This window comes from Xenopus tropicalis, chromosome 1 (genome assembly GCF_000004195.4).
Source record: "Xenopus tropicalis strain Nigerian chromosome 1, UCB_Xtro_10.0, whole genome shotgun sequence".
Classification (NCBI taxonomy): domain Eukaryota; kingdom Metazoa; phylum Chordata; class Amphibia; order Anura; family Pipidae; genus Xenopus; species Xenopus tropicalis.
The window spans coordinates 59,242,489-59,265,971 of record NC_030677.2 but is presented as its reverse complement, the minus strand read 5'-3'; the positions used below and the strand labels follow the sequence as shown (position 1 = coordinate 59,265,971).

The window sequence follows — 23,483 nt, the reverse complement described above, 5'->3', positions numbered from 1 at the left end:
AAAATGTAAATATTTAAAAACAAAAAAGTAGATTTTAAAAAATGTTAATTTTAAGGTAAAGCCTGTGATGTCCCACATTTGATCAGGGTTCATATAAAAATATTGTTAATTAACCATTCAGCCATAGCTGCAAATATATACATTTTCACATTCGAATTTTTTTTTTTTTTTTAAAAAGGGAAAATTTAAAACTTTAAAACTTAAATAGCTTTCAAATTTATGAGATAAATAATGAGCTTGTTTGTCTTTTGTTTGCCTAAATGAGTTTGCTTGTCTTTTGTTTGCCTTATTAGTGTTCTTTAATGTGAAATCACTTATTGTCCTATTACATGGTCTTTAATGATATGCGGGTTGGTCCGCAACCCACAGGGTTTGGGTGGACCAATTGGCCCCAGAGGTGGGTCACGAGCAGATGATGTATTTGCACCCAGTCCCCACCAAACCTCCCCACGGTGTCCCAGCGCCATTAGTGACTACGCGCTTACTAACGTGCTTACTTATTTGCCAGCAGGTTTAGGGCAATTGGCATCAATAATGTTCTTCTACTTGTATGCCCAAAATCTTTTCCTATAGATTAAATAGCTTTTTGTTCGCTTATAATTGATTTTCGTTTTCTCTGCCGTACTGCCTGAAATTTTAAAGGGATACCAGTATAATTTTGTTGTTGTAGTTTTCCATACACTGTACCATACATGTGTATTGCAATTCTACCATTTAACATTTTCTGGTGTGGGCAGCCATCTTGGTGCTTTATGCATGATCTTGTGCTTTCAGTGACAACCAGAAAAGCATATTCAAGTACTTTCAGGCAGTTACTGTCTCTTTTCTCCCTATCATACATGGCATAGCTTTTCCTTCTATTGCTCCTATTATATTATATAGTTAACCCTTATTTGAGGCAAAACAAATCCTATTGGTTTTGAATTAATGTTTAAATGATTTTATATATATATATATATATATTTATTTAATGTACAAGCTGATTCAAAGTCTGAAGATATTGGCATATGGGTCAGATTTGGCAGTGTATTTTAGCTGGCTGAAAACACCTATGTCACTTCCTATAAATGGAAATCGACACAGCAAATACAGAGGTTTTTCAGCTTAAAAAAAGAGTGTTTTAATACACGCCTGTACTGATAGTGTAAGGAAGTTTCCCATAGGGTTGTGGCACACAGGGTGGCTGTCTGACAACCGTGAATAGCAGCTAAAATGGCCCTGTAACCACTACCTGTCACTCATAATATTCCTGAAACAGCACCCAGAGGGATGCAGGTGTAGCAGTTAGTCCTCTTCAGCAAAAGTGCCCGCACAGTTGTGTTGCTGGGGTGGCAGTTTGCATTGTCACTAAGGAAAGACTGCAGAGTAGGAAAGTCCAAGTAAGGTGGCTGAAGGAATCATTGGGGCTCTGAGGAATGTCTTGTCTGATGTCCTGATTTGTTACATTTAAAAAATGTATTTCACTACAGGATTGTATGTGAGAAGCACTGTTTATTAATCGGTTGTGAAAACGGATTGTTTCCCCATGACAGTATCCCTTTTAAGGTTCTTCAAATTGAACCACTGCCAACTATGTATGTTATGTTGGAACCACCTTGCCCACAGGCAAAATTACTTACAGCCTCTAAGGCTCTTCCTATGTGACCTTGCCTTCTTCTCATTGCATTTCACTTCTTCCAACGTTAGTACATCTGCAGCAGAAACTTCAAAGGGACATTCACCTCAAATTGTTTTTTTCTTTGATAATAAATAATGAAGAATAAGGAAGCAACAAACCTGTTTTACTACAAATCCAATAAAGTCACGAGCTTTGTAAATGCCGTGCATTTTTTGTCACACAAAATAATCAGATTGTTTTGTTTGTTATAGCTGCTCTATAAATGTACAGAGATAATCCAGTTAGTAGCACTGTGGCGTTCAGTGCTGAGCCGGAAGAGCTTGTTGCCAAGTAAGGCCCAACCATATCTGTGTGCAGTAATGTCACATACATCAACATGCTAGTCACCTAGCAAGCTCTCACGTGGCTCTCTCCTACTTCCACACAATAATATAGTACATTGCTGCTACAGGTATTGGATGCCTTATGTGGAAACCTCATACCCAGAAAGTTTTAAATTATGGGAAGGCCATCATGCATAGGCTCCAAATAATTAAAAAAAAAATTTAAATAATTTCTCTGTAATATAATAATATAATAACAGTGCCCTGTATTTGATGGTAACTAAGCTGCATGAATCCATACTGGAGGCAAAAAAATCCTACTGGGTTTTTTTTTTTAACGTTTAAAAGGTTTCTAGTAGACTCAAGGTTGGGAACTCAAAATTACAGAAAGATACCTTATCCGGAAAAACCCTGGACCCAAACGTTCCTGATTATAAATCCTATACCTGTACTAAGTTGATACTGTTGTCCTCTACTTTTTAAAAAAAATCTATTTATATTTTTCAGAAGCTTTATTATTACCGAGTTCTTTTCTGTAGCATTAGATGTGGAGACTATATTTGTTCGTTTTTTGTGGGGGTTTTTTGTTTATTTAATCTGCCTGTACCAGAGCCTGTATATCTTGGGCAATGGGCCCTCATGTACATACTGTAGTAAATTAAATTGACCCTTTCATAAAATTGTACTTGATCCACCTGCCTATGATCTTGGGACACTGTTTCTCAAATTCTGATCATGTTTCTCAAATACATGATGTGCAGTATTTCCAGTATTAAATTAATTAAATATTAATTGAAAACCTTTAAAGAAAAGTTTCAAGGTAATATGATATGTAAATGTAATTGCAGTCCAAAGCAGTGTTTATGCCCGTCTGTTCTTTGGGACTAATGGCTCTGGCACACGGGGCCCGCAACAAATCTCCCTGTTCGCGGGCGACTAATCTCCTCGAAATGCCATCCCACCGGTGAAAATGTAAATCGCCGGTGCAATGGCATACGCAGCGGCGCAATTTCAGTGAAAACGCAGAACTTGCCTTGAGCGGAAACTTCCGTGATTTCACTGAAATCATGCCGCTGCGTATGCATCCCATCTGTGACTTTCGGATCACCAATACAATATTATTGGGGCTAATACGTTTTTTTCATAAGCATTTTCGTGACATTTGCGATCTTCAGAAATTATTGTATCCAATCCCAATTTTTCCCATTCGGGATTCCAACTCGTGTTTTAATGAATTGGCCCCTTAGTGCCTGTCTGTTCTTCTTCTTAATAAGAAATTATCCTTTTATTAGCCAAATATTAGGCACTACTTTTAATTTGAAATAAATCTATATTGGAAAACTGCTTAGAATTACATTTTCTTTCAGTATGCAAAAATACATTTGGGTTGAGAACCATTTCAAGTTTTTAAGTATATTTGTGATATAAAATTGTCTTTTATATTTTTATCCAATATCTTCCTATATTCCTCATATATTGATATAGGAAAACATTATTCCCTGTACATTGAGACTAGGCTGTCCTGGGGTTTAAACTAATGGCCAGTCTTTATTTTTGTTTCTTTTCTTGTACAGAAGAAAAGTGTTGGTTCTGGAAGCAGTGCTGCTGATGAAAAGGTTGACTACGTTGTCGTAGACAAACAGAAAACTCTAGCGCTGAAAAGTACCAGAGAAGCATGGACTGATGGGAGACAGTCGACCGAAACGGAAACGCCAACTAAGAATATAAAATAAACGCCCTTAGGATTTGAACACTTCTTTTATTATCACAAGGGTGCAGTTTGGAGCAACACATTCTAATGCCTTCTATGATTGATTCTGCAGAGATGGAACCTATATTTGATCTTTGTGGTGGATCAGCGAGGCAGAGACTGAATTGTGCACTGTGCTATCTGTAGATTTAAGCCTGTGTAAATAAATAATGTTTTATGTAAAAAGATTACCATCTAACAAGAACCATTTGTTTAACACATCTAGCCATGTTTTGTAGTAGTATTATTATTATGTTTATGCACTTTTTGTGGTTGAGACAATGGTTCTGCCATTTAATACCGTAAGCCTTTTTTGTTATTAACATAGCTTATTTTTAGTGGGATTTTATCATCCACATTTTTAATACACTAAGGATTATCCCTGTAAGGAATAGAGAGTCCGTGAGAGTATTACAGTGTACAAGAACTCCAGACTTTCTGTCACTTGCACCAGTCAAATGGCTTCTAACAATACACCGATAGCAGCTGATGTACCTACTTAACATCCGTTATGGTTAACTTACATTTATATACTGTTGTGATAAATGCATTGATATTCCCGGGGCTTCAGGAATGGCCAGCCCTTGTTTTAAAGGAAAAAAACCCCTGCAAATTAGGGGGAAAATACCCCCCCCTCTTTGACATAAGCTCATTCCAAATTAAAAAAAAAAATGTTTGTCTGTGTGTATGTACGCACACACAGGGACTTTGCAAAAAAAAAAAAAAAAAATAGCACGTTTATTAAGAAAAAAGGTCCAACATTTTAAGCACCAACTGTGCTCTTCCTCAGTTTTTGTCCCTGAGGAAGAGCAAAGTTGGTGCTCGAAACATTGGACCTTTTTACACACACACACACACACACATATACTTATATATGTATGTATATATACATTTATTAACAGAATGTTTTTTGGGTTAGTCATGTATGGACACACTCGGGACCTTTCTGAAGACGTGCAATTGTTTTGAAAGAAAGGTCTCCTAGTGGAACCAAAATGTTAACAACCTTTGATTTTTGTCAAACTTATTTGAATTCCCTGAGTGCATCTCTGCATGACTGTATGGACACACACACACTACCATGTACTTCACTCTAACTAAGCTGCATGAATCCTAAGTATTCCAAGTATTCTGGATAAAACATCTTACACCCATGTGTATAATAGTGAATAATATACCCCTTATTGTAAAATGTAAGGATATTATGTTACCAAGAAGTTCCATGATCATTTAAAGGAACAAGGCCAAATGCTTTTATACAGGTCATGGAATGCCGAGGTGACTTGTAATATCCTCATATTTTACAACAGTACGTATATATATATTTTTTAATAAGACACACGTTTGTGAGTCATGTGACCCAAATTACATCACAACATTGAGTATGACTGATGACCTCACTAAGCAGCATTTATGAGGATACAATTTACATGGTAATCATGGCTGCATTACATTATACACACATACATGTATTATCCAAATAAATGAGCCTATGTCAAGATGAGATTTTTAATTGGGATTCAGGCCAAAATATGTATTATGTATGCATTTATTTGTCCACCATCCTAAAGATAATCAATGTAGTGGGCTGTGGCTGCTGCACCTTAACCTGAGGTTTATTAAAGTATGTCATTCTTTGTTAACTTCGGAGATCGCTCAACAGTAATGCATATTTATCATTTTATGTCTGAAACTTCCAATAAAGCCGAAAGCTGTGATATGGAAATCAAATGTAATGACACAGATGTTGCCTTGAGCAAGGTTAGTCCTGCAATAAGTGCATTTACTTTGCTGATGTTGTACTCATTGAATTTGTGGCGATTCTGCAGGATAGAATCTTCCACTGAATGAAAAAGACTGAATGGGTTTAATGGAAGTCCAAGTGCTGGGCCCATCTGGTGATCACATTCCCAGAATCAGTCTTTTCATACGACTTACTACATATGGTAGATGAATAATAATCAGGTACGTACAAAGCACTACTGTGCTAATACACTGATCAGGTTTTTGCAGTGAAATATATAAGCATGTTAATGTGGATGATCTAATACTGTAATGTTTCATTAAGACAGCTGCCATTAACTTTTCTAGTACTAGTAAATACTGTGATTTCAAATTTTTTTTTTTTTTTAATTTTTAAGTAGCCAAGTAAAGACTATTTGACACCACTGTGCCCTTTTTATATTGACCTGTTTTACTTTTAACACCTGCTTAGCCTTATATTTAAATTTCCTATGCAAAGTTACATGAACTGTTTATTGATGTAGTGTAAATGGTGATGTTGGAAACAAGATCCCCCGCCCCCAAAGAGCTTCCTATATTTTACTATGCTCACCGCCCCTCCCCTATAATTCATGTCAATGAGCAGCATTTATTCAGTAGCCTTGCAAACAGTTGTTACATTTCTTGTAGCTTGCCCTGACCTGCACATATAAGTAACACCAAGGGGTATATTTATGTGGAGACAAACATCACCGGTGATACTTCCCATAGCAACCAGAATAGGCTGTCTTTAGTAGTGGCATGGTCTGGGGCAAAACAGCTGTTGCAGGGGCATCATTATTTAGACAACATATGAGTGTCCAATTTACGGCCCTTTAACTGTTAAGAAAGTACAACTAATCCACATGTATTTCTGCTTTTGGCTAGAAATTGTACTTCAAGGTTGGGCAACATCGATAGAAAGTATTGTTGTCATTTTGCCCTACCATATACCTTTTATGCCTTACCCATCCATTCTGTAACTCCATGGGGGCTCTGGGCCTTCTTTGGACCCTCTAAAGACCGCTCTGGTTGCAGAGAAAGCATTTCTAACTGTTAAAGTGCATAGTACTACTGTTTTAAGGTAAGAGGTATATATGTCTGCCTTATGCTTTCCCATTTCTCAATATTCAGAACTTTATTGGTAAGCCAAGTGCAGTTTTTATTTAGGACATTAAACATAATATTGATTGGAATATTAAAATGTTTAAATTCATTGTTAGACTGGGAAAAAAACCATTGGGTTGGGCCAAAGAAAGCCTTTTTATTTGCTTCTACAGCTTTACTTTACATTGCTCTTCTCCCCCTTCTGGTCCGAGGTGATTGTACACATATACCTTGAATGTTCAACCTTCAGCCCTGTGGCTGCCAAACTACAACCCAAATGTCTCCAGACAGAGCTGGGTGTTGTATTAAAACTAGAGTTAGGGGGCTGGATGTTGGGCATCCCTGGTATATTGCTTATTTTCCCACCCCACCATAAAACTGGGCAAAATGGTGCTTCTGTATGCAAAATAATGATGTCTTGGTACTTGAATCCTCATGGCAAAGTGAGTGTATTAACCTTTTCTTCCCCTTGTAATGCAAAATATTAATATTACTCTGTGTCAACATATTCACTTGGATTATTGTTTGCTGTTGGTATATTAAGTTGGGTACTCAATGTTGGCACTGGAGTCAGAGTGCAGGAGATCCTGTATGTCTATTCTAACCAACTTACACAGATTTTTTTTTCCCCCTCATTTCCCAAATAAATATGTTTTTTAATTTTATATTGTCTGGTCTTTTTAACTTTGTTATGATTGGTAACCACCTAAGATTTTAGTATTGCCTCATTCTGCATGATACTGTGGTTGACTATAGCTTAAATATAAATTATAGGCTTTGCATTTACATTGACATGTTTCCCAACATTCTCAAAATTCAAATTTGTAAATCTGTATTAATTTTTTTTTTTTTTAAAACAAGGAAACATGTCAGTGTAGGAAACGTGAATGTAAAGGTACCAAAGTCATTACAAAACATTATCAAGTAGGTGATGCGCCGAACCCAGTTTTTCGAGTTCGGCTGAATCCATTGTAGGGGATTCGGCTCAATACCGAACCGAATCCTAATTTGGGCACGTTGACAAATTTTCCAGTTCCATGTTCACGCGGCAACATTTAACCCTTTTGAATCCTAATTAGTATATGCTAATTAGGATTCAGTTTGGCCAGGACTGTGGATTGGGCCAAATCTGAACCCTGCCGATAAAGGCTGAATCCTGGATTCAGTGCATCCCTAATATCAAGTGTATTTCTTGCAATCTTCCCATTTTAAAGAGAGACTAATGAAATACAGCTGATACATTTGAAAACCATACACAGCTGCCTTTGAAAAGTCTACCTTTTTGAAGGGGAATGTTACAGAGAATCAGACATGCATAGCCACACCCCTTATCCACTACGGCTATGCCTTATTGAGTAAAAACCCAGCACATGGTTTACCAAAACCGTGCAAGCCTCTCCAGCGGTGGCTCTGTTGAAAAGTATGATTGCCTATTTAAGCAGTAACTGTAAACTGTACCTTGCTGATTGGCTGCTATGGGTAACTAAACAAGTAGCAAACTGCAGGTTCTTATTATAGTAGGAAAGTGTGCAAATAAAAAGGCAAAGTTCTGTCCATTCATTGGCTGATGTAACTTGGCTGCATGGGTGCCCTTGGTTTGTGTGTGAGCCGCACATGAGCCGGAAAGTTCGATTTTTTTATATGGGATTATGCAGTGGCACATGCTGTCAGATATTTTATTTTTTTTAATGGGGTGGTTCACCTTTAAGTTAACTTTTAGCATATTATAGAATACCCTATTCCTAGCAACTTTGCAATTAGTGAACAACCTCTTTGATTAAAGTATTATTTTTCTGAAAAAGTGTTTTACATATGGGCAGTTTTATGTGATATGGAGACCTGCAATGTTCAGGGGTATAGGTTTCATTTAATTTGTGGTCAGACTTGACCTTTTTAAAGCTGCACAATAAATACAAATATAATAGTAATTAACTTCAGTGTTAATTCGTTTACCCATATGTTCAGAAAAGACAATACGTTTTCCCTTTCTTTTTAATGATTGCTTTACTTTATGCTATCTAAACTCTAACAGTGTGTGCATATTTCTAATCTGGCAATAGCATTATATAAATTGTAGGGAAGGTTACTAAATTGGAAGAAATGGTAAGGCTTTTTCATGGAAAGAGACAGCAGCACCATGTGTAACATCAAGCAGTGTCTGTTTTTCATTCACAGCAGGGTTATCCTCAAGAGAGTGAACTTTCCACATTTCATATCAAAAGAAACCAATGTAGAGACAGAGAACCCAGTCTAAGCCCCACCTTAATCACAGGTTATAACAAATATCTGTACAGGTATGGGATCCCTTATCCAGAAACCCTTTATCCAGAAAGTTCAGAATTACGGAAAGGCCAACTCCCATAGACTCCATTATAAGTATATAATTCTATTTTTTTTTTTAAATTCCTTTTTCTCTGTAATTATAAAACAGTACCTTGTACTTGGTCCTAACTAAGATGTAATTAATCCTTATTGGAGGTAAAACAAGCCTATTTGGTTTATTTAGTATTTAAATGATTTTTAGCAGACTTTCATTATGGAGATCCAAATTACGGAAAGATCCCTTATCTGGAATACCCCGGGTCCCAAACCTGTACTGGATTTTCAGTCCACATGAACACAGCCCATTATTCTCCACATCTGCTTTGTCTCATACTGGAAGAGATATAACTATCTAATTGGGCTTTACTGGTTATCGTGCCACAATATTTATATACGATAAACACTGTCTGCAATCCAGTATCTGCTTGCCTTCTAATAGTCTTGGTTTTTATGGTAGTCCAGGACCATGGACTAAAAAGGGACAGGACTTCACAAAAAGTAGGCTAAAATTGAGGTGTGTTGGGGTGTAACTGGACATGTTCATGATGGGACAGGGTGTGGTCTAACTCGTCCCTCAATTGATAATTTAAATGTTGGGCAGTATATATGTTTGGTGCTTTATTTTATACATTTTTCACCCAAATAGAGGGAGATCTTTCACTTCTCAGTATTGTCTATGACAAGGTATTTTCTGGTATTTAGTAGCTATAACAAGTAGCTGCTACTAAGTAGCTCCCTCAAGACAGACATATAAAGCATTTTAGAGCTTTCACCTCTCTCTTCATTGCAGGGTTAAACTGAGAGCAAATCAAAACATTGATCTGGGGAATTCACAAAAGTGGTGATATTGAGATCTTCCTTGAGAGGAAACTTTTACATTCGATTTACATTCTCGTTGGTGGGATGGCATTTCGGGGAGATTAGTTTCCCGCAACAAGGGAGATTTGCCGCGGGCATGTAAGTCGCCGGCGGGATGGCAGACGCGGCGGCGCGATTTCGTGCAAATCGCAGAAAAAACTCGCGAGTCTTTTTCGGCGATTTCCCGAAATCGCCCCGCCGCGTCTGCCATCCCGCCGGCGACGGCAGGGGTAGGCAACTCGGGGAGATTAGTCGCCCGCGAACAGGGAGTTTTGCTGCGGGCGACTAATCTCCCCGTGTGCCAGAGCCCTAAGGGTGAAGACACATAGAGCTACTAGTAGCAGCTACTTGTCATGGCTTTTAAAATAGACAATGCTGATCATTTGCTGATAACGGTAAAAAAAGATAAATTGCAAAAGATCTCAAGCTGGAGCTAAAACATTGGTGACATGCCTTAGAGCAGATTGCTGTCATAGAGATGCTGTCAGATTGAAAACGCCATGGAACTAAACTTTTTATAGGGGAAAAACAGAAAAAATGGCTTTTTAGCCCTCTGACCCACCCTTTATTTAAAGGGTGCAATATTACGTTTATCTTGGAGTCATTAGATCTCAGCCCAGGGGGGGTTAGCGCCACACATCTGTTCTTATGGACAGAATCTTGAAGAAATTAGTGGCTTTACAGTGTTTACAGAATGTTCGACGTGGCACAACTTATTGGAATATATTTTTTAGCTTTTTAATGGCTCATGTTTTACATAGACATACTTTTTATCTGGGAAAATAAAAAGGCTTTGAGTGGCCACATCCATTTTACCATTTGTTGGTAGAAAGCACAGCAATTTTAAACTGTATTACCAAGAGAGAACATACAAACTATGTTATTTCTTAAAAACCTACAATTATTCTCAGCAGTAGCTGGTGAAACATGATTTTAATGCTAATATATTAGAAACCACTAGACATAAACACTTAGGTACTTGAAAATGAAAGTCAATCATATACAGTGCTATTTGCAGATATTCAAGTTAATCTTTTTGGCCCCATGTTTACATGATCCCAGTCTTGTTAGGAAACAGTAATTGCCTGCTGCCTGTTGGATTTTTTGCATGGGCTGCAGGACACATACACAAACATATTTCTGAACTTCGGATATCCAGATCCCAAAATAAAGGGGGAAACTACAGGATACACATCTCCAAACAACCTTTGATAAGTGAAAGCAGCAGGAGTGGTGATGTTCCGGAGCACTGTGTTTATGATGAAACAAATCCCGAAACAAACAAGCAGGGCAGTGATTCCTTTGATGGCGTTTACTTCTCTGTGGTTGTTCCGATATCTGGCCAGAGCTTCATCTGCAAATACAGTGCGCTGGTGTTGTCTAAGAATCAACACAATCCTAATGCTCACATAAAACATGAGAATGACGACCAACGCTTGAGCCAAAGTCCCGTTGAGTATATTGAACATTTTTATGACATAATCATTATTGTCGGTGATGGAACCCAAAAATGAACAGGTACACGGTTCAGTCAAATTCTGAGGCCTGGATGTGTGCTCAGGAACTAACAAAATATATGGTAACCACATGCACACAATCATGATCCACAGCAGAACCAACAAAACATGTGCGCATTTTTTTCTTGGTGTAATGTTGATAACGTTCTGGGATCTGTTTATTATCCTCATTAGACGGAACACGCCGAGCAGCAAAGTTACAACCATGCTTACTCTTCGACCACAGAAGAGAGCAAAGAGGGACACCTTGCATGGTCCAGTTACCGGATAACATATACCATCTTGCTTGGGGATAATGAGAGTAGCGATCCGTGCAACTAGATGCATCATGTTAGCAATGGAGAGGTGTATAATTATGAATCCCGCTGTTGTTATCTTCTCTATATCTTTTGCTGTAACATATATCATAATTATATTTCCTGGGAGACCAACAGCAGCCAATAAAACACAGATTTCAAGTATTTCCATGATGAGCCGAAATCTTCAGACTAAACCAATATGCACATGAAGCCACTAGAGTTCAAGCAATGAGCAGTAGTACCTTTGTAGTGCAACACCCCAGCCTATTACTGTGTCACTACCCACAGGTGGCAAGACACAGAGCAGTCCTAATAATGGACAGATGTCTGATATTCTCCAGGGGCCTTTCTAATGCCTTTTCATCTTTTGCATTTGAAGTAAATCTCCATGAGGCATCTTACCTGCACATACTTGACAATACTTTCTCAAGGTGCAACTGGAGCAAATTTAAATTAACTTGTAATATAATGTAGACATTGATATTTTGAGACAATTTGCAAATGGTCTATTGGAATATGAATAGGAGAGTGCCTGAATAGATAAGTAATACAAAGTAACAATTACAGTAGTCTTTTGCTGCTGGGGTCAGTGCCCCCCTTTTTAGAGATGGAAAGAATCAGAAGATAGCACATAATTTGAAAACTATACATAATAAAAAATGAAGACCAGTTGAAAAGTTGCTATGAATTGGCCATTCTATAACTTACTATAACTTAAAGGTAAACTACCCCTTAAAGTACAGGGTTCCCTGCACTCTGCAACTGGAGACAAAGAGGGAGTCTGATGCAAAAATGCCAACTCACCTAAATTGGCCCCCAACTCTCCTGCCATCCACAGTGGCACACCAGTCTCCTCCTCCTTACAGCTATAGCCCACGGTTCAATAAACCCCCCTATAGTAAAAGAAATGCATTCAGATTTTCCCAGTGTACAATGGGGCATTGTCTGATTATTACTGGATATGTCTAACAAGAATGCAGAAATACAATTTAGAAGGTTGGCATCTCAGATAAAGTGTGCTACAAAATGCAATTGTGAATGAGATTGTGCACAATAAAATTTATAATAAGACTTCTCCCATAGAAGAAAACCATTATATAAATAATTCTTCTTCCCCCCTACATAGATATGGACATTACCAAAGGTAAAATGTTTGTTTGGCGAAGCTACCAGTAGAAGACTAAAAAATGTATAATTATGTATGAATATATGGCAGCTGATCTACTTTAGTGGAGGCTTAGCCTTTCTTAAATTGTCATTATTCTCTGCCTACGGACCTTAGAGAGTAGTGTGAATACCGCTTTCCTGTAAAATACAGTATTAGTTATATTATAGGTTTTAGATTACTGTATTTGGTGCATTATTTCTTGCTTTATTCACACTAGAATGTTTTTTGATTTTAGGCAGAGCAACCTACCTAACCTATGTCCTAATTAAAGTTTTTTTTTTTTAATCTCTAAAATTGGCTCTGTACAGATCCCAAAATAACGTACCTTTCTCTTTGCATCCGGATTTATTTTCTTTCTCTGTCTACTATATGTACTTCAACTACAGCTCTTTTACTGACTTCCCTACATGCCTGATTCATTTTACTTGGAGCAGAGGAAGTGTGCATGCCCAGTAGGCACCTTTTAGGTCTTCAAAGTCAGAGAGAGAGATGGAGGGCTCAGAAAGCAAAATGGGTGGAGCTTCACATTAGACAAGGTAGTAAGTAAAAGAGCTGCAGTTCAGTTATTTGTAATAGAAAAACAAAAGAAATCTGCATACAGGCAGAAAGTTAGAAAGAGAATGTTTGGGGGCTATTTTGAGTAATTTTTGGGGATTTTAAAATAATAGGCTTACTTATCCTTATTACTATCTTACAGATTAATGAAAATAAAGTCTTATCACTTACCATGGTTTAATGCCATGGCACTCAAGACAACAAAAGGCGTTCACCTCAAAATTTCAGCTACGGGCTGTGGCAGACAGGGAGATTAGTCACTCATTACAAATCTCCTTTGTCGCGGGCGACTAATCTCCCCAATATGCCATCCCACCAGTTTGAATGTAAATCGCCAGTGGGATGGCATATGCGGCGCTGCGATTTCCCGAAATCGCGGAAGCTGCCTTGAGAGGAGACTTCCGCGATTTCAGGAAATCGCGGCGCCGCATTTGCCATCCCAACGGCAATTTACATTCAAGCCGGTGGGATGGCAGACGGGGAGATTAGTCGCCCGTGACTAATCTCCCAGTCTGCCACGGCCCTAACTGCCGGTGTTTGGGCTGTCCCAGATGTGGGAATAGCACTGTACCAGGGAGTACATGAACTCATAAGCATTTAGATGCCAAAGTTTTAAGTTTAAGTTTTTCAGATTTTTTTGTGCTTAATAAATATTGAATATTTGAGTTTTGGAAACCACCATTTGAATTTGGGAGTTTTTGTGCAAAGAAATTTGAATTTAAATGTTAATTTAAAAATGTATACATATTTATTATGCTTGTCCTCCCTGTCTGTTTGTTTCTACATTGTAAAACTGTACTGTGTATCTCTGTAGTAATAAGTCAAATTAACTGGACTTGCCGTGTTTTTTCTTCAAGACGTTTCGCCAGTCATTGTATACATATATACATAAACACATACTCTTAGGTACAGATACGCCCTCATTTATGTGGGTAAAACCATTAAGATGATGGTTTACAAATCTTACAGCATAAAAAACATTTTAAAGTAACAACATACACTATATGGGGAAATGTATCCAGGCACCTACTGTACCTATTCAGAATCTCATTCCCAAACCAAGGGTATTACTATGAATTTGGTCCTCCCTTTGCTGCTATAACAACCTTTACTCTTCTTACTGATGGTGAGATTTGCTTTTATTCAGCCAAATGAGAATTTGTGATGTCGGGCACTGATTTTGGGGATCAGGTCTGATTTACTGATTTTGGGGATCGGGCAGATTTACTAAACCTCAAATTTATCTTGTTTTATTTTTTTGAAACCTCAAATGAACTTGTTTCCACGAATGGGGAATTTCTCAAAAAATCAGAAGAAAAAAAATTATGTGTGGGGAAAAGTCACAGAAAAGACTTTTTTGCATGATAATCCAATTGTTGCACAAAAACCAGCATCAAAAATCAAAAAAACTGGAAAAGTTCAAAGCAAAGAAAGATTTTCCAGGGAAGAGATATCTGCCATTGACTTCTACATGACCTCGACAGGTTTGAGACGGAGTGTTTTCAAATTCTGAATTGTCGCAAAAAAATGCATAATAAATCTCAACTTTTTTCCCCAAGACTATTTAGGGGTTTGCAACTTTTATTGCTATCAAAAACCCTGACCCAAAAAAGTCGTTGGTTAGTAAATACCCCCCTAAGTTTTCCAATTCATGCCAGAGGTGTTCAGTTGGGTTGAGGTCAAGTGGGTGCAGGCCACTCAAGTTCTCTCATCTCAGCAAACCCATTTAGTATAGACTTGCATTGTGCATGGGTGTATTATTGTACTTAACTGAGAGTTTACTATTAACCACTGCAAGCCTGACTGATATCTGAATGGATTTCAACCAGATCTCAGTTGGGTAGACTGAAAAATCCCATCTGCAGAGAATCCCATTGAGTGGTGGATGTAGTCCTAACCTGAGGTTTGCTCAAGACCCTAATGTGATCCAAACAATGCTCTGGGGGTGGCCAAATTGGGCATGTTCTTAAAAAAAATCTTAGCATGTAAGGCCATCTTAGAGTTCTCAAGTGAAATTTGCCTTGCACTGTTGGAATTAATAATAACTTGTGTATAGTTAAATAGTGCAAGATAAATTGAAATTGTTAACCTAATTAGGTTAATCTAATTATTTTAGCTCATATTCATATTTGCTAACCAACTAGAGTTAATTAAATGTGGTGTGACACTAAGCAGTAGCTAGCATACAAGTCCTGACAAGTTCTACTGTACATGAAAATCACCTGTCTCATTCCTAAGAAAAGTCATTTATTATAATCCTTCTGGAATATTCTTCTGAGAATACACTGGCCCCCTTGGATCATTTCCTAACTAATTACAGTGCTATTTGTGATCTGGACTCCCTGATGCCATATAATTCCCATTGTCCATCAGCACATTGAGAATAAAACCTGTGGATCATAGGTTGTAAGCACTTACTTGTAGTGTGCCCACATTAACAAAAGTTACCCCATTTAGCCAATTCTTACTGCACAATTCAAGAGTAAATTATTTTATTTAAACAACAAAAAAATTTTTGTAGCCCACGGCTACTATATCAAAAACTGTTGTTCAATTAAAAGAATTCCTATTATAAATTCCGGCTCATAAAGTCATAGACACATCCTGCAATCCAAAAGCTTTCCTTCTCCCTTCCCCAGGAGACACGTAAAAGAAGGAATGATAACCAAAAGTTTGTCTTTGGAGATCACCTATCAATATTTAAGTATAAGTATTTTAGTATAATCTTAGTGGTGCCAATACACGTGCAGATAATCTGCCGAACTGGTCTAAAGGACCAATATCGGCAGATGAAATCGGCCACCTTAACTTGCACCGTTGGCCATTAGCCTAACACCTGAGTGCATTTGTCACTATTGCAACAGCATAACACCATGTCACCGCTTTGTCTTATGCAGGACGTTTAAAAGAAAAGAAGTATTGATGGGTGCAATTCTTACTCTTGTGTCCTTATCTGTTTTTAATGAGTGATCTGCCATGCAGCAGTTTAGGCATACTCACTATGGTGCAACAGAAAAACATATGAAAGCATTTACCTAACCATAATTGTTTACTAAAGGTGGCACACACGTGGCGACTTTAGATCTTTCGTGCGACCATCGGTCGCACGAAAGATCGTACAATCTGCCACTAACCGTTCAGGGCTGAAACGGCAGATAAGGTGGTAGAAACAATAGGATTTCTACCTCCTTCTGCCGATTCAGCCCTGACGGCAGATTTTGCTCACCGACTTGCCATACACGCACTGAATATCGTACGAAACGAGGTTTCGTACGATATTAACGGTGCGTGTATGGGCAGCTTAAGATAGCATGCAGAGGCCTTTTTCTAAACGATCCCATAGTATAAGGGCCTGAAATTGATACACTGGAGGGCTCCTAAAGGAATAAGAGCACCCCCATCTTCCTTTGGGGATAGCTGGCTTCTTAAATGATACTCTTTGTACTTTGTATTCTTTATTCTGATTTAGGTACGTTTGTTCTTTTCGTCCCAAAAAGAAACCTAGTTTTTGAAATACAATATGTGAAATTTTTTGCCTAGATAGCTGTGTACATACATTTTGTTGGATATAGTGCCACCTTCTGATGAGCATTGTGAATTCCACCTCTGAGCTACCAAAGCAAGTTTCATCTTTTGCTCAGCCACGTTTGGTGTATTTATGTACTCATTTTATAACAAATAAGTTACCTTGAATAAGTGCACAGAAATGACTGAAAAGAAGACTCCTATATAGTTTAGTAAATCTAAGAAAGTAGTAATTAAGTTGTATAACAGTAGTAGCGCCCATGAATAGCATTTGGATCTTGACTTCCTTTACCTTTGGGGTAAAATGTGGATTTTAATTTACATACAAGCTGATGCTGTGCCCAAAAATGTACAGCAGTTTTTAAGTAAGAAAAAGTCAAACACGACAATAATTTCCCCCAAAATCTCTCAAACTTGTCATACACTGAAAGATCATTCCACAATATGCCCATCTTGATGGCCCTCAGGATCACAGTGACAAAGACAGGCCAGGCCGTCAGTGCAGTACCCACTGCCTCTATTTTTAAACATGCCCAATCAACCTCTGCCCAATTTCTTCCAGATAACTGTCAGGCTCTTCTGAGGGCCCCATACATAGGTAGATAAGCTGTTATTTTTACAATCATCTGCCATTTTAGAACAGTACAGAGCTTCAGTGTATGTTTCTCCCATGCTTCACCCTCCCACTGCTGCTGCACATCTACATAGAAACATATATTACAATTTTACATGTGAAAGGAGGGAGAACAGATACAATGGGATTAATGATAATGTGCGTCTATGTTGGAAGAGTTCGAAGTATAAGTGGATGTTAATACATGCAATCCTAGTGCTTCGAGCTATTGGGATGTGTGGCACGCAGAAACAATGGAGGGACAGGTAAACACATGTTCTTCAATTAATGCTTGCCAGATTTTACACCATTATTTCATGCTACCCTGGAGTTCTACTGTACAAAATATGTTAATCTTTGTAAACATCATTTAGTTCTATGGTAACAATTACAGGTACAATAACTTGTGATGTGATTTTTTCATAAAACAGATTTTCTAAACTCATAATAATGGGCTAAAAGACATAGTTATTGTGTGTCTCTGGAATCTTTTAAGACTGTGTAGAAAGAGATGGATAAATAGTAAATTGTTGTTTGATTGGCTAAAGCTGGCCAAACACATTAAGATGTGCTCTTTAGGCAAGGTTGCCAAATCAGTAGATCTTTGCCCAATCTGGCCTACATGTTGGTTCAAATAGGGCTGATCTGGGGCTAACAAAGTGACAATTAGCGCCAGAGGTCAGAGGTCTGACAGAAGAAGGCTACAACAGTGTGCTGTTGCACTCTCATTCGATGGGATTTTCAACCTGCCTGACAGATATCTGTAAATATGGGAATAATAAATTGCAACAGGTCTGTTAGAGCTTAGCAACCAGATCAGATATCTGAACAATAAATGCTTCCTGCTGACGGGGTACTAGACCTGGTGTAAACTTTGGGCACATTTATGAAATGGCCACCTTTGCATTTATTGAAATGAAAGTAACATACAAGCACAGATAGGGCTGCCACCTTTACTGGATAAATATACCAGCCTTTCTTTAATTTTTCCCTATAAATAACATTGGCATTAAGCAAATTTGTAACAGCCAGGTGGCAACCTTAAGCAGAGAGCATATGTGTTTAAATAAAGCATAGGTTGCGCTGTAATCCTCAGCAGCTACACCACTGGGCAAAGGAAGGGTATTGCCAAAAACGTTGGTACCGTGGACTTGTGTTCATGGGGGACTCACATATAAATAACTTGAACAGGGCAGGAACAAGTATGAGGTGAACTGGGGGCATGGGGGAGGGGGGACAAATTTTTAAATCAGAATATTTTGTGCAGGATGCAACCCCACTTGACTCATGCCCAATCTCCATATATTAATAAACAACACATATCAGCGCTGAAGGCTACAAGGGAATAAGAAAAATGACCTTCTAGTGTAATATAGTCACTCTTTTAACTCTTGTGTTAAATAAAAAAAGAAAAAAGGTTTTTCCAATTGCCAGTGCTTCCATTAAATTATATATTTTGTGCTTTGTGTTCCTTTATTACAAACTTGCTAACTTCCCGTTCCTCAGTGGGTGGCAACTTACAAGAAGTAGGCTTTTATGTGCATATATCAGAATGGCTTCTCATGTAAACTCCTGTCTTCTTCTCTGCAATCAAGAAGCAGGGGGAGGAGAAAGGGTAATATATTAAACTACATGAGGAGTTGGTAAAAAAAAGATCTTGGAACATTACAGGAAAGATGGGAGGGAAAGAAAGGCCATAGCCAGAACAAGAAAAACAGGAGTTGTGGTTTTAGACACTGATAAATACTTAGAGATGTGCAATAAACTACCGGGAGAGAAGGAAACTTATAGAAAACTTAAAAGTGATCCAACAAAAGTATTCAATAATAAATTAAGGAAATTAATAAATAATGCAGTAACAGAAGGAAAAATGATTAATAAATAATGCAGTAAAAGAAGGACAAATGAGAGTAATTATATTACACAAAACAATCCAATAATACCGTTTTTTTAAAACCTGCTGAAAACACACAAGAATGTGCAAGATCCACTGGGCAGGCTTATAATATCCACCATAAATTCTCATTCCTGTAACCTCTCAGAATATATAGATAATATTTTACAAATGTATGTTCTAACACTTTCAGCATACCTGAGAGACTCTGCCCAAGTGATACAAAATCTAACATGGTGATCAGATATGATTTTGTGCACACTAGATGTGAAATCATTGTATACTTATAAACGGCACAAACAGGGGATTAAAGCAGTAGCACATTTTTTAGAAATGGATAATGAAATCCCACCATTATAGAAAGAATTTATCTTAAAAGCAATACTGTACATTTTAGAACATAATTATATGATGTGATTATGTAGTGATGTGTGGGTCGATGAAATCCTCGACCCGCACCCGACCCTAACCAGCCTGTTGTTATTCCTAACCCTACCCCACCTGGCTTTCTCCCTCTATTTATAGAGTGTGCCGGGTGCACATCTATAAATTAGAGAGCCAGAAGAAGAAGCCGGCAGTGTAAGGTTGCAACCAGCAATTGATGTGCTGAGGTTGGCCCGAACCCGCCGACCTGTGGGTATTAGGCCAACCCGCACATAACTAGTGCCCAGCTACGCAAACTACCTTAAGGGATACTGAGAGGAGCAGAATGTGAGGCTGGAAGCAAACCTTATCTTCTGGAAAAGGTTCATTGATTATATTTTATTCATATGGCAGGGCCACGAGTCTGATTTATTCGAATTAGCAAAGAAAATTAATAAAAATTATATAAATTTAGAATTCACACTAAATTTCAGCCAGAATGGAATACAATTTTTAGATCTTGAAATTTACTAAAAAAATTACATTTTATATTATATAAAATAAATCTTTTTATTGTGTTTTGATAAAACAAAAGGTCCAACTGTACATATGGCTTGCACAAGATAATAAGTGTTGTATCAAAAACATGTCTTGTCCATTGGTATTACAGTATATGGGGGTTGCTCTAGTAGATCTGCAGAACCTCTGAGGTGTATTTCTCAGGTAGCATAATCTGAAGCGGTATATCTTTTGATTTTCGAAATGTAGAGCGTCCAGTTGCCATATAGCATTGGGCCGCCAGCCGGGTTGAGTATCTAATTATAATAAAAGAAACAGATAGAAAGAGAAGGAATCAGGTGGGGAGGGGTAAGGAAGGAAGTTGGTTATATGTACGAAACTGGGTAAAAGGGGGTATGGGGTATGTGGGTGGGGGGTAAAGAAAGTCCTGTCTGGAAAGGTTATGAGGTTAGGATATGAACAGTGTTCAAAACCTTATAGTTAGGCAGAGGAGTAGTCCTTGATAAGCTTATAAGGTTCAGCGTAGTAAATTAATTGGGGTTCAGAGGACATTAAAGGTACGTACCTGGGGTCAGAGATCCAACCAGGACCCGTGCCTGGCTCGGACTTACTTATCCAAAGTGTTGTATTCTCGAGCTATGGGGGGGGGGATGCTTACATGGTAGGAATCTTACGCGAGACAAAATTGCCTATAGGGATCTGAGTTTGGAATTTTGGAATCTGGAATTCCCTCCAGTGGAACCATTTAGTGATACATTTCTGTGATTTTGCCACAGAATTAGGTTTCAGCTCCTCAAATCTCTGGATCTCAGCCACCTTGTGCAACCAATCTCTAACTAAAGGGCTTTCAGTAGTTCTCCACTTAGTTGGTATGATGGCTTTGGCCATTTCTAACTGTATCGGGGCTAGGGAGTTTCTGTAAGCTTTAATTGAGGTGGGAGTGTCGTGAAGAAGGGTTGTTAGCAGAGTGTCTGTGATTTCTATGGCCGTGATTGCTTTGACCAATTGTGGACCAATATGGAGTAAGGACTGGGCAGCTCCAGAATATGTATATGAGGGTGCCTGGGTGGTTTGCGTACCTCCAGCAATTTGGGGAAAAAATTACATTTTAAAACATTTTTTAAATACGTAGATGTTTGTAATGTCTTGGCAGACAGTAACCACCACCCCAATTGGATAAGGAATATACCTTATGGACAAATGTACCAAATAAAAAAGAACTGCTCAGAAAGAGGGGAGTTGGAAGATCAATTCAAATTTGTAGCAGAGAGATTTGAAGAAAGAGGATATAAAAAAAAGGTGATTGAAAAATCTATATCACAGGTTGAAAGAAAACAAAAGGGAAGATTTAATTAAAGCGAAAGTAAAATGTGAGGATAGAGAAGAAAGTTGTACATTTGTCATTACATATGCCCCTGGGCCCATGAATTTCAGAAAATAATTTTAAAACATTAAAATATCTTGGAGTCTGATGAGATATTATAAAATATTATCCCTAATAAACCTACAGTAATTTTCAAAAGAGCAGAGAACTTGAAACAAAAATTGGTTCAAAGTTATATCACAACCAAAGCAATAGAAATAAAAAAGAAAGGTTTCTATCCTTGTGCTTTGTGCAAATCCTGCAGACCTGCAGCAAAAAAAAAGAAGGTTTATATCATATTTCACAAGAAAGCAATTTAAAACAGGAGACTGCATTAAACGCACATCTAAAAGAAAAATCTACTGGTTAGAATTCCCATATGGGCTCCAGTATGTAGGGAAGACCAACAGAAAATTGAAGGATAGGATAAATTAACATATTAGGAATATAATAGCAGGAGTGAATAGTCATAGTGTTTCAAAATACTTTAAAGAGAAACATAACAAGAATCCACAAGGGATAACATTTTGGGGCATATAAATAGTGAAACAAAAATTGAGGGGAGGTGATTTAACAAGAAAACCACTTTAAAGAGAAAGCAAGTGGATACATGAGTTCCAAACATTTACACCATTTGGGCTTAATACTAATATTAACTTGAGAGCATTTTTATAGTATTTGAAGTACCCATGGCTGTTTTTAATATGTATTTTAGTACATGTATGTGTGTATATATGCATATGTATTTTAACATTTGCTAATATTTGTATTAACTGATGTTAAGTTAATAAATTATGCCTGCCTTGTACTGGGAGATTATGTATGAGAAAGTATCCCTATAAGCAATAAGTTGGTTTTTAATATATTGAGTTACACTATGGGCACTGCCCCTGCTTCTCAATTGCAGAAAAGAAAACAGCAGTTTATATGAGAAGCCACTGATATATGCATATAAAAGCCTACTTCTAGTAAGCTGCCACTGGGGAACGGGAAGTTGGCACATTTGTAATAAATGAACACAAAATATAGTTTGATGAAAGCACTGGCAATTGGAAAATTCTTTTTTTTTGGTTTCATGGCTCACTTTAAAGGAGAAGGAAAGGCTAAGTCACTTGGGGGTGCCAACATGTTAGGCACCCCCAAGTGATTTTAATCGCTTACCTTGTACCCCGGGCTGGTGCCCGTTAGGAGAAAACAGCACCAGCTCGGGGTACCTGTAGCGAGCACTTCCTCCTTCCTGCTTCGTTTTGCCGGCAAATTCCCGGGACCGGCGCATGCGCATTTGAGTGAAAAGCCAACTTCTCTGTTAAAGTTCGGCTTTTCACTCTACTGCGCATGTGTACGCGAGCGAAGCCGGAAGGAGGAATCGCTGCTACCCCGGGCTGGTGCTGTTCTCTCCGTACAGGGGCACCAGCCCGGGGTAGAAGGTAAGAGATTAAAGTCACTGGGGGTGCCTAACATTTTGGCTCCTCCAAGTGACTTTGCCTTTCCCTCTCCTTTAAAGTTTGACCACAAGGGTGTTTGAGTATTTTGATTATATTACACTAGATCAGTGATCCCCACCAGTGGCTCGGGGGCAACATGTTGGATGTTGCTCTCAGTGACCCCAAACCAGGGAGTTATTGTTGAATTCCTGACTTGGGGGCAAGTTTTGGTTTAATAAAAACAAGATTTCCTACCAAATAAAGCCCCCTGTAAGCTGATAGGGTGCATAGAGGCCCCTAATAGCCAATCACGGCCCTTATTTGGCACCTCCATGAACTTTTATGGTGCTTGTGTTGCTCCCCAAGTCTTTTTACATGACTGTGGCTCCCGCGTAGGAAAGGTTGGGGATCCCTGGACTAAATGTTCATTTTTCTTATTCCCTTGTAGCTTTCAGCGCCAATCTGTGTTGTTTATTTGAGGATCCAGCTTTGAAAAGCTGTGAA

General features: G+C 38.2%; 1 protein-coding gene across 3 annotated transcripts in view; it reads left to right on the top strand.

The window, feature by feature from the left end:
* The window catches only part of gab1 (GRB2 associated binding protein 1), a 70,711-nt gene extending 63,487 nt beyond the window's left edge, over positions 1–7,224 (top strand). For all 3 annotated transcript variants that reach the window (XM_031895509.1, XM_031895510.1, XM_031895511.1), the window contains one exon: positions 3,516–7,224. In XM_031895509.1, the coding sequence (XP_031751369.1) occupies positions 3,516–3,674 (159 nt within the window). In that variant the 3' untranslated portion in view covers positions 3,675–7,224. The remainder of the gene's footprint in view (positions 1–3,515) is intronic.
* The last annotated feature ends 16,259 nt before the right edge of the window (positions 7,225–23,483 follow it).